This window comes from Eleginops maclovinus, chromosome 2, assembly GCF_036324505.1.
Source record: "Eleginops maclovinus isolate JMC-PN-2008 ecotype Puerto Natales chromosome 2, JC_Emac_rtc_rv5, whole genome shotgun sequence".
Lineage (NCBI taxonomy): Eukaryota > Metazoa > Chordata > Actinopteri > Perciformes > Eleginopidae > Eleginops > Eleginops maclovinus.
Genome location: NC_086350.1, coordinates 23,150,755 through 23,163,611, shown reverse-complemented (window position 1 = coordinate 23,163,611; position 12,857 = coordinate 23,150,755). Strand labels below are relative to the sequence as shown.

General features: G+C 39.6%; 2 protein-coding genes across 2 annotated transcripts in view; both read left to right on the top strand.

Moving 5' to 3' along the window:
* The window catches only part of edc4 (enhancer of mRNA decapping 4), a 29,895-nt gene extending 27,412 nt beyond the window's left edge, over window positions 1–2,483 (top strand). The window contains exon 30 of the mRNA XM_063907616.1: window positions 186–2,483. Within this exon, the coding sequence (XP_063763686.1) occupies window positions 186–369 (184 nt within the window). The 3' untranslated portion in view covers window positions 370–2,483. The remainder of the gene's footprint in view (window positions 1–185) is intronic.
* Window positions 2,484–4,191: 1,708 nt separating this feature from the next.
* The window catches only part of nrn1la (neuritin 1-like a), a 61,848-nt gene continuing 53,182 nt past the window's right edge, over window positions 4,192–12,857 (top strand). Inside the window, exon 1 of the mRNA XM_063912718.1 lies at window positions 4,192–4,377. Within this exon, the coding sequence (XP_063768788.1) occupies window positions 4,320–4,377 (58 nt within the window). The 5' untranslated portion in view covers window positions 4,192–4,319. The remainder of the gene's footprint in view (window positions 4,378–12,857) is intronic.

Below are 12,857 nucleotides of genomic sequence, written 5' to 3'. Positions count from 1 at the left end.
GGGCAGTGGTGAAGCCATAACTAATTCCCTGGTTTGATGTTCATTTCCCGATTTCCATATATATAATAACTAACATGGCTAAAGACGGTAATTAAGTTCCATTCCTGCTCATACCTTAGATCATGTACCTTACTAGAAATCAATGTTCTGTCTTCAACATCTCTCCGTCTTGTGTCCCTGCTCAGCTACCTGGAGGACGCGTTGATGAACCTGGACCACGGCGACCCGCTGACCAGAGACCACATGTCCTCCGTGTTGGCCCAGGTCAGACCAAAGCTGTTCACCTTCCTGCAGCAAGACCCCCACAGCCCGCTCAGCAAGAGGGCGCGGCGCCTCATGATGATGCTGCAGGGCCTTGTCAGCCACTAACCCTATCCTGTAAACAGTTCTTTCCTCGTAGATACAGATCATGCGTCCATTTTGGTTCACAGATCACGTAGAGGAGAATGCAACTTCATCCCGCTCATTTTTCAGGCATTGGTTGGAGATGGAAGACAAGGCAAGTTAAAAGACTGAGTTTGAAACTTCTTGTTTGGTTTAAGAAAAACGTTCCCTCCAGTCCACCTGTCCCTAAAACCAGCTCCTTCTCCCGGTACCATTAGCCCTTCTCTACCTGCACCAGGGAAGTTTCGAATTAGGGAGCCGCTTTAGTTTATTCTTGTCCTGGAAATACCTTCAATGCAAGACATTATTTGTCCGGACAAGTTCAGTGAAGATTCTTCCAGGACTTCATTACCCAAGAGGCAATCTGGTTGCTTCCCCTCCTTTTATCCCCTTCAGGAAACAAACGACTGGATTCGGAGAGCCTAACATTTCTGCTAGTCCCCGTCTCCCAGACACATCAAACCTGACTCTCCTTTTGATGGCACTTCCTTCAAATGTGCAAAAGACTCGAAGAATGTTCAGCTGAGTGGTCAACAAGACCAAACGTCACTCTTTCTTTTGTTTTTCCGGGTTTTCCGTCAGGCATGTTGAGTTTTGGAATACAGGTTTTGATGCAGGGTCAGCTTCTGGGCAGGAGGAGGAACAAAAGTACCTAAAGAAGATAAGCTTCGCCTCAAAATGTCGCCTTCTATTTTGGAAAAACAGCAGGCTTGGCTTTTTCTTTTATAATACAGATCAGCATGTTTTTCTTAAGCCAACTTGGAATCCAGTACACTGTTCTCAGTTCAGGTTATTTCTAAACACCTCAGTAAATCCTGGCAACCAAAAATGTGTAACATTCAAAGCCATTTCCTGTTTGTGGCATATTTCCTTTCAGTTATTTCTTAATAGGGTTGGAGACTACAACCTTGCCAGGCCAAATCTGTGCTTTGAAGAGGATCAACACGCTGAATTGTTTTACTGAAAGTTAATACATTTTTTCCTGTGTCTGTATTCAGGAAGTAAAGCAACTTTTTTTTTTTTACCAATCTGGCCTTGTTTTCAAAAATCCTTCTTATGAGGCTCTCTGAAGGATAGAAATAACATTTTTCCAAATGTGAAAAATATTTTTGGAGGTCTTCGGAAGCTGAAAAGGATTCTGCTTGTTTGGAGCCCATCATGTAGTTAGACAGCCGTCCATGTGTAAATTGATTCTCCCCGTCTGTATGCCTGCCCCTTTTTTATATAATCATTTAGCATTTGTAAGACTTGTAAACTTGCTTTAAAAGTTGTCAAAAATAATTATACCACATAATACAAGACTTCCTAAACATAATTGTTACTGCTGATGTTGTTTTATCAGGCTTCTCCAGATGATGTTAATGTGCAGTTACTTCTCATATACTGTAGGAGGCAGCACTTAGTTGGATTTTTCGTCATTTAGGTTCTGAATTCAGAAGTCATTCCTGCTCCCAAACAGTGAAACTCTGCACATGTTTGTTTTTCTTTAAAGTGTGTTCAAAGTGTATGAAGATGTGTTCAGCCCATTTACACCCATTCTTGTTTAGATGCACACAGTTTCTGCTGATTGTAAAATAAAAGTTCTGTTCATTTGAACCTCTGTGTTTAGGAGTTGGATTTGTCTAGCAAGTGCCTTATTGTATTCTACATGTTTTATCTAAACATTTGATCCCATTTGGGCCTTTAGACATGTTTGAGAATTATCCCACAGCAGCTCCTTCATACTTTAATGAGCATTAACGGCATTAAAATGTTGGATCTGAAGAAAGGCTGAGCACAGGAGAATCTGTATGTTTTGTTTGCAGACATTGGACTACCTAGACATTCGATTCGGACATGTAATTGAATAATCGTGCAACAGAGAGAGGTTCTTTTTGACTACTACCACCCTCACCCTTCAGTTCAGTTACGGTTATTGTCCTCAGAGTAGAAGGAGGGGTTGCGTTACCCCGAGTGGGAGCTGTGAGAAACAACTGAGGCTAGTGATTATGTTATCTCCATTATGTTCCCTTCCCCTCTGCTTGTATGATTATGTTGTATCTTTTACAGTTTATTTTACCCTAAACGTTTTTGGAATAAAAAAAGACTTGTTCACTTTATTGCATCTTTTTTCGTTTGGTGGTTTATTCTGTACTTCTACATTCACTGACCCACTGGAATGCATGAAAACATGTGTTAGCATAATCCTGGCCAAAATATTTGCTATTCACAATGTTATAAGTCTTTAAAAGTCACTCATTATAAAACACTTTGCTTAGTTTCTTTAAACAAAAAAAATCTAATTTAGGAAATCTTTTTAGTAAGCCTAATTTTAAAGAGAAAAAAGCCCTGAAATAAAGGAATGAGTGAAAAAAAGTCCATTATGCATTAATGCGTAAAAATGGAACACGTGCGTTCATTTTTACAATAAAAGCCCTTTTATTTATGACCTTTTTACCATGATGGCCGGCGCTAAAGCTCCTTTCAGTCACTTGTGAGGATATTCTCATTTGTCCCGATAATGGAAGGTCACCACAATCAATTTATTGTGTTTATCTGAATCATCCAATCCATAAACAAGGCTTGCCTTGCTAATCGTAACTTCCAGTGGTGCGAAACAAACACATTTACACAAAGTTGATGTTGTACTATGACTCAATCCATTAAATGTTACTTTTGGCTTCCACTGGACTACAACTCAGAGGAAAACCATGTATGCCACTACATTTATAAAAAAACATAACATTAGGCCTTGGTCCTTTTCTAAAACGTCAGTGTCTTGTGGGGTCCTCCGTCAATAACGTGTTTGTATTTCTACCAAAGAGACATTTTTTCGGCTCTTGTAGGCTCAAAAAGGTCTCAATTATTAAATATCAAAAGAAAGAAACAAGTTAATAGGCCAAAATCCTTTTCCATAAACATATACATTCATTTTGGGAAGCATGGCCCCTGGGCCCTAGATTGGAAACCACTGGGCCACAATTTCCTGCACTGCAGAATAAATATATTTTGGTCGTAATACTGAACCTCTGTATATTTTTCGGGTCTTTTTCCCATGGTGCAAAAATAATGGAAAATGAGCAACAAGTTTCTCGACATAGTTTCGAACGTAAATTAAGCTTTAAACTAGAATTAATTATAATATAATTGTAATATTATGAGTTATGTTTTGAGTTGATTGTTCTGTGTAACAGCACAGGCACTGCATTTTCCTTGTTTGATAAAAAGCTTGTGGTGTAATGGATAACATGAATTGGGATTATGTAATCAGATAACAAAAAAAGCGAACTGTATTCCCTAACAGTTTCATAGAAAACAACCTTAACCCAATAGAAACAATACATTTTAAAATAAAGAACACATGCTTTGTTAAAGAAACAGAAAAAACCTAAGCAGAGGACACATTTCAATTCCTTCTTTTTGTTTTAAGTTTACATTGTTCTATCTTGATTCATTATACACTTAATTATTATGTATTTATAATATATTGTTTATATTTGCAGTACATTGGATATTGAGATAATCTACAAGTCACGGAAAGTAATCTAGACAATGTTTACACAAAATACATTGTTAGATTAACCCTCTCCAGACCCTGTTTATACCAGAATAAAAGATCTGATCCACGCGTTCACCTAGACCTGTCCGGACTCCATGTGCAGCTTTTCCGGGACTCTCTGCTCCTTTAGCCCTCCCCACTCCTCCTCCTCCTCCTCCTCCTCCTCCTCCTCCTCCTCCTCCTCCTCCTCCTCCACCAACACGGGCGCACCCTCCCCTCCGGCAGGGAGGATGAGCGCACAGTGGATCGCTCAAGCTGGAGTACAGAGCTTCACCGCGGACAGAAGGGGAGCTGTGACCGGCACCGAGCAGCGGGACAGTGCGGGCTGCCTTCTCTTTTGGAAACAACCACTTTGGGGATCCCAGTGAAACTTGTGAGGAAGACTCCACGGGTCAGCATGACATCTCTCACCAACTCCGCGTGCCTCCTCTTCTTGCCTGTTGCTCTGCTCCTGAGTAAGTATTATTTGAGCGATTCTGCTTTATTTCTGAGCAATGCACAACTCCTGCTGCAACATTGAAAATGTTAGGAGTAGTTGTGCGTATACCGGAGGACACCGATGCAGATCTGGACTTTAAGTTAACTGTATGTAATGAGATAGTGTTCTGTTAAACCCCATCTTCTGGACTTGTCTTTGCCCTGCTTCTGCCAGTTATAGGGTCCCGTGGCCCCCCGCATTTATCTCCAACATCCAATGGAACAAGTGCTGGAGCGATGCGCCTGAATGTTGTGGATGCAGCATGCAAACTATTTTTGTGAGAGTGGACTGTAATTCAATTTCCCCCAGTCCTAATGCATTTGCGCAAGGACGTAACTTGTAGGCTACATTATGGTAATAAAGCAACGATTGGCAAATAACGGGAACCTTCAATGTCAGACTTATAGTTGTTACCTCTTGTGATTCCCACCTCGCAAGTAAACTCAATGCAATTAAATGTTAATTAAAGTAAGCAGGGTTCAATCCAAAGGGTATACTCAATCAAGCAATGTTGTAATGCAGTTCCTTCATGTTAGGGATTGCACAGATTTTTTAAAAGATTGGTCAAATCAGTGCATCAGATGTAGAGATTTTCTGACTTTTAGTAATGACTTTGCTGCAGTCTGCGTTTGCTATTCATTTCAAGTACAACAAGTATGTAATGCAAACTGCAATGTGAATTTTGTGTACTCAAGACTTGCCCTGGTTCGAGCTCATTGTACAAACTGAATCCCCGACAATGATTTGCTTCTGGGTACCTTTATAACAGTAATGAGAGATGTTGGGCTAGGATAAAAGCTGTTAGTTATATATTTTTTGGTTTTTAAGTAAAAAAGTAACCATTAAGTTTTCCATTTCTTGGTCAGATTATCAAAATAATGACTGTTTGGAAATTTGCTGAAACGTTTTGGGGATGTGAAGGAGCCACTGGCTGGCTTTCTTGAAACTTGCCAACCGTCATTCATATGATTCGTATAGCTTTTGTATACTTTAGCGTGGACGGTCTGTTAGTTAACTCATACTTAATTTGTCATTCAGTCTGCTGTTGGCAGTATATACGAAGAGGTAGTATGCAGTATGTATAGGCAGAATGTAGTTTGCATTATATACGTTAGTTTGCAGTTTATATTAGTGTGTACTATGCAGCAGGATGTGTGCAGTGTATGGTATGCAGTAGTGGTCAATTTGAGCACAGCCTGGGTCCAGCTCTAAAAACACTTCAATCAATCATCACATTTTTTTTATAGCCCAATATCACACATTTTACACTTGTCCCAGGTTTTTTTTACTTCTGTTAGAAATGTGTTTTCTCTAAGGCGAGATAACTCCTGTTACATCACTATGACATCTGCAGGGTTATTTTTTCCTCTTTTTTTTTTTTTAAGAAGAAGCTGACTTTGATGTGTGAAATTGATGGAGTTGCCTGATATCATTTACTCAAGTACTGACTTGGTGATGAAACCATATATATTCCATTTCAAACCAGAGTATGCGTTATAAATGTCCTCATCATCATTGATCGTCATCCAATGCTGCTGCAGATGTCAGAGCAATGTGGATGAGGGGGGATGGGATGGGGATCCCATGGGGGAGTGACACCACGGGGGTAGGAAAAAAAAGTCTCACCGATGGAGATAAATGATGAATGATTCGCATCTGTCCCTCGCCTATGCCTGTCTCTGGAGATTTTATTCAGCCGCACATCTGAACCTGTTCCGGGAAACATTCCTCATGCATTCGGTCCCTCAGACATGTTACTGACACATGGGGAAAACTGAGGCTAGTTATGAATTTACATTGGCTGATATTCTTACATGAAAGTCTTTCTTTGTTACTTTCAAAAAACTGTGAGGGTGTGTACGTTGTTGTGTAGTTAATGTCCCTATGAGCAGTGCTTCCTCTCACCTCTGACTCTGAATATCATCTGTCACTCTTAAAAAACCTTGTCAAAAATCATCATCAATGCTTCAAATACACTGAAAAACATCCTTTAAAACATAAATTGGCTATGATTAATGATATTCTATCATTTGGACCAGTATTTTTAGCTGCGTTTGATGACTATGGATCTTTATAACACTACATCTGTGTAGTAAGTCTTTCAATGTATTATTGAATTGTGTACCTATTCCTGTGGGAGTAATTTCAGGAATATTTATACAAGATTCTACAACCGCGCAAAAGTGTTTCTCGAAGGATAAAAAGGAAGGCGATTAAAGCAGAAGAGTGAGCCTGTAGTAAATGAAATCTTCTCAATACAGTATGTGCACAAATATGGATTTCCTTGCATTTCAACCTGTTTTATTTGGCGTTTTCCTCAATATCATTAAAGGAGTTCTTTTTCAGGTGTTCTTATGAAAAATAAATGAAATTACATGCTGTTTACATCATTACCAAAACATTTTTAATTCAAAACAATAGGCAGTTTTAAAAAAAAGCTATTTTTACATGTCACAATAGTAAAAGCTCAGATGTGAACAATAAAACCAATAATGAGTGAATGCCAGCTACTTCATTTCAGGGTCCTGGTTTTGTGCATGCTGGATCACTGTCATGGCTTACTAGAACATTTGATTAGAATCCAGAATCTCATAATAAGCTTACAATATTTGAAAGGATGGAAGACATTCAGAAGCCCAATTTTCTAAAACCCCAATAGTCAGACAAATATACGACTGAAAGCTAATTTATTCACAAAACAAACGTTCTGAAGGGACATTGTTCTGAAATACAAATCCCAAATGCAACTAACAGAAGTGCATGGCTAATGTTATACAGAAGGACCTTCCTCAGTTTTTTACACCATGGCATAGGCATGAACGTCTAACTCTGCCTTCGATTGACTAATACTCTTTTCCTTAGTTGGTTGGGTTGGTTAGGTTAAGGCATGATGAGTGCCATCAGTTAGGGTCATGGTTAAAATGGAGATATCAGCGTAAATCAGATGCAAAGTAAGTGACATGTGCTTGCTATAATATGGACAAAAATAGCATGGCTAAAAGGTTCTGATGACGTCTTTCTGCATCATAATCAACAATGTTTGTCTCTATTTAAACAGTGAGACTGTGCTTGCTTGGACAAATGTTTGGTCAAATTTGTTTTGTATTTTCTTGTTGGGTTTCGGAATATTGGACCTTCGGAACAATGAAAAGGCACCATTTTAGTTTAGCATGTTAGCATGCTAACCATTGTTTTCTTTAGCAGTTTTGCCTTTGTTGTGGTACAAAATTAAACAAAAAAGTTCAAACATGTATTTAATGAGCTTTATTTACTGCAAAGCAACCTCTTTAGCTTGGAATAGAGCCAGGCTAGTTGTTATACAGTTTCCAGACTAAGCTAAGCTACCTGGTTTTGCTAACTTACATTTTTTTAAAGAAAACTGTACAGTACAGACATGAAAGTGGTACCAATTTATTATAAAATTATCAGCAAGAACACAAATAACTTTACTTCCCAAAATGTAAAACTATTCCTTTCACGTTATCTAAAAGTTGAATAGGCCTAATTTATTTTATTGCCTCTTTTGTGTCCTTTTTCTCTGCTTCTCTTGATATCAGTTTTCTGCTTGTCTCCTCTGTCTTGGCTTAACCAGCTAGCTCTTAGTATCAGGGCCAGAGTCTTGGAGAGGTTCCCCTGGGTGCATGTCTCTTCTCTGCGTCATCAGCGCCCCAATAATCACATTAAAAGCAGTCCATAGGCGAGAGGCAGAATATATTTGGCTTTTAATTGTTCTCCTCAGGAAACAGTTGCCAACCTCTCTTCCTTCTAAGTTCCCCCTCGGTGGCTCGACTGCAGCGTTTTTCTAAATTTTCTCTAATGCAGCAAAGACACATGAAGTGTTAGATTCCTCATTAAAATAGGTTTAAAAGTGTCAAGGAAAACTGCTGTTTCTTCTCCTTCTCCCCCCCTCCTTACAGTCTACCACTAAACACACACACTGTCCACCACGCTGCACACCATCCTCCTTCTATTCTTCTTCGTACTTCCTTCATCCCTCTCTTCTTTTTTTCCTGACTTCTAGCAAACGTCCTGTCCTCATTTCTCTTTTTTCTCATGTCTTCGCAGTCATTAATATCTGTATGCCATTGCCTCTCTTCTTCTTTTATTTTAAACTTGCTCATCTATCTGATCTTTTATAATCTCCTCCTTCTCCTTTTTCACTACTTCCTGTCCTCCCTATGTTCTTTTCATCAAGGATTCACAAATATTGATACATCTGACAGGAAAAATCCTTTCGTCACACGTTTCAAATCAAAGCTAAGCCTCTTAATTTTCAGGATTGTTCTTTTTAAATAGAATGATCTTAAGAGATCTCATGGGGGTGTGATGTACAAATGTCATGGGCCACACTGTGCATCCGTCGTTTGATCTTATGAGATCACAAGTGGAGAATCTTCACAGTAATCATAAGGGGACTTTGCAAAGAGTGAAAATAAAAAGATTGTTAAATCTCGCCCCCCTCCCCTATTCACTACCATTGAAGCCTTTGAGTGTGATTGATAAAACTGAAGTATGATTTTATAGTTTATGGACTGAATTTGACCTAGACATTTGGCCTCCTGAGGGCAGCAGAAACATTGTCTTTTCTTTTTAATTCATGTTTGTATCCTTGCATTGAATGTAGTGAGTTTGTTGAATACCCGATCATTTGGTACCAAATTGATGACAAAATTCTGAAAAAAGGTATACTAATTTTTACCGCAGGTGATGTAGTATCGACGGGGCTTGAGAATAACCGTGTCCTGGAATGATAGTATTAGGTTCTGGGACCAAATTATATCTAACCTGGGAAGATTTCTTACCTGGATAATGCTGCATTTTAAAGAAACCAAGCTGTGTTCGAATTGGCAGGATGAGAGCTAGTTAGCATTAGCTGCTAGCTGTTAGCAGCCATAGGCAGCACAGTCCTGCTTTGTTAAATACCGGAGCTAAAAGCTACGTTTCCAAAGCGAGGGTCCATTTAGTATAATTTCGATGTGTTTTAAGCTATTTTAAATAGAAATGACTTTTGTGCTAATTATTATCATGATGTGTTCATGTAATTTTGTAAAATGCTTTGGCGGGAAACTTGAATAATTACCAGTTTGATGGAAATGTTTTCATATTGATGTATAAATTACGTATTGGAAAAGGAATTATGACTTGTTTAACTTTCAAACCAGCCAACTGTAATGAAGGAGCGTATAGTTAAGTATAAAGAATTTATTGTCTGTGGTACAGATTTAGTTATCATGAACCATGGAATTACACTGGTATTGGTATCGACTTAAGTTCATATTCACTTCCTTTTTGCTCTGTTTTTGCTTCTGTCTCCTCCAAGAGGGAAATATCTCTTATTTATCAGATTAATGCTCCACTATGTTCACCATACTACTTGCTAATTATGTACCGGGAAAGGTAGTTTACAGTGTGTTTTGCACTTGTGACTATTTTGCATTTTTTTTTACTAAAAATAGTCAAAAGAATATCGCCGTAGCAGCTTTAAAGTTGTAATCCTTAATGTCATCATAAAATGAAACCCCATTTGTTATAGTTATTTTGGTTAGTTTTTGTAAGGAAAAGCCGCTTAGTGTTTATTATTCATTATAGTAATTTGCCCTTCCTGTGCTGGACTCAACCAGCCATATCACATGTTCTTTCACCTCTTTTTTAAAGTCCCTGTTGCAATTTTTTATGTTTCCTACCTGTGTCCTCTCCTCCACCTTTAATCTTTAGCTCTACTTTCAGTTGTTAAAGACACGCATGGTTGGTAAAGCAATAACCACACACACACACACACTCCCAAACACACACTTAATGAGCAGACAGAAGGATACGTGAACATGCACACACACTTAAATCTTTCAAAAGCCCTTAAACCCTTTGAGGGCACACTCAAAACTTAGGCCAACAAACACGCTGATCACAAATAAAGCATTCACACGTACACACGTACACACACACACAAGTACACATGTACACCCACACACACATACACATGTACACACACACACACACACACACACACACACACACACACACACACACACGTGTCCTTGTTGATGTAAGTGTGTATTTGTGTGTAGATTTAGGTAAAGATTGGATTAAGATCATTTAAACAAGCTTTGTGTGTATGTGTGTGTGTGTGTGTGTGTGTGTGTGTGTGTGTGTGTGTGTGTGTGTGTGTGTATGTGTGTGTGTGTGTGTGTGTGTGTGTGTGTGTCAGAGGTCCTCTTACAAATACCAAGTAATGAAGTACCAGCAGAGCATGACTCTGTTCTCCCCATCCACAAAGTACACTGTGCATGAATATTCATACACACGCACGCACGCACGCACACACGCACATACACACACACACACACACACACACACACACACACACACACACACACACACACACACACACACACACACACATATATATTGTATGAAGGAGTCACTGTCCTCTATTGTAATCAGTCTAATTTATTTCATCTCCTGTTCTTTCTGTGTGGTCTTTGCATTTTTTAGTGTGTGTGTGTGTGTGTGTGTGTGTGTGTGTGTGTGTGTGTGTGTGTGTGTGTGTGTGTGTGTGTGTGTGTGTGTGTGTGTGTGTGTGTGTGTGTGTGTGTGCTCCTAACACAAAAGTTTCAGTATGCATATGTTTGATATGCGTATGTGAGTGTGTGTATACATTAATTCTCCCGAAACCCTATTGCCCACGTACACGTACAGTACACACACATACTGTAGACACACACACTTCTCCTCGGCATATGTACAGAGAGAATTGAAGAACATTATTGGCAAAAACGAGAAGATTGTGCCCAAGGTCAGTAGAGCCCTCTGCCCACCCCCCCCCCCCCCCCCACACACACACACACACACAATTCTATAGGGATGGAGTGCAGAGAGCATCTGAAAGAAACGCAGGAAATAATAGAGAATAGTGAAAAATGTAGTTTACTGGAACACATGAGAAGTAAAGGAAGTGTTATAGAGGTGAGTGAGAGAGGCAGAGGACAAGTTGAGAGCAAATAAGATGGAGAAAAGGAGGAGAAGAGAGGAATAGAGATGCAGGGAGAGATCAGGACCTGTATTTATCAGGCCTGTCAGAAAAAAGCTGGCCATCATGGATCACTGACCAGAGCCTCCGGACAATTCAATTTAGGATCTGAAGCAAAGAAATACATCCTACCAAAGCTAGAATCTTTGGATCAAACTCATCAGAGAGCAACGTAAAGACGGACATACAAAAAGAAGATATGGTTCACAGAAACCTAGGGAAGTGAATGATGAATGAGGAGGCCATAAAGGCTCCATGGAAAGCCCTCTTTTAGTACATTAGCAGTGTAAACAGAGACAAGAGGGCATGCAGCAGCACAGCAAGCCATCATCAGTCAAAATGCAATCGGGCTTCCCTGTTAATGGGCCCAAAATGTGATAATGCCTGTTAGTGTAATAAATGGCCAGATTATGTAGCATCTTCAGATTGATAATGTTCTCGTGGTATCTCTGATGCACAGAGCACTACAGAGCAACACAAACAGGCACTGCAGTTCAATAATGCACTTACTGCTGCGGCTCTAAAGCTGCCGGAATTGTTTTTTCTTTCTCTCCCACTTGGGAGCAAAGGCACCAGCTGTAACAAACCTCTGACATATCTTCAGCTTTAGACAATTAGGTCTGGCCAATCTGCTCGCAACAGTAGCCATTGAGGGATATCAGCATTGGGTTCATTGAATCCTGAGGGAAGTAGTTGGGCTCTTTGGCTGCTAAATGCTTCACTATGTCCACCAGCGAGTCACTAACTTTGTCTTATTGCGGTTTAATTCTGGGAAGCTAGAGTACAGTGAGGGAGGGTTTTGCTGAACACATTGGCCTGAAGTTGATGAGAGTGATATTGGAACCAAACGAAAGGATAAAAGAAACTAAAAAGTCAGAGGCGATGAGTCTCTGTATAACCACAACGGCCCCATTTTATTATTAAACATTGTATTTAATGTAAATATGAATATATTGATTAATGCAAATGTAATGCTGATCTACAAATAATCATGATGTTAAGTGAATGTTCTCTGAGTTGGAGTGTATCAAAAGAAAGTTTCAGACCAGCCTTTTAAGGAGTGAATTGAAAAGGAACCAGCATCTAGAACCATTCATTATTTCCCAACAGAGGGTAAGAAGGGCAGTATATAAACTTGTGACATGCTAGGTATAATGTGTCATTTACAGCTAATGGGCTGATGACATAACAGATGTATGTTAAAGGTTGCTGGCTTTAAAAACAAACAATGTGCTAAAAGACGCTAAAACTTTTTGCAGAGTTAAGGGGAACTGTGTCAATGTATCCCACCCCCTCCAGGACACCCTGTCCGCACTGTGCAGCTCCTTCAGTGTCAGGCTGCTGCACCAACGGTGTCTCACGGAAAGATACCACAGGTCCTTCCTTCCTACAGCCGTCAGACTTTACAACCAACATGGCCCCTGGTAGAC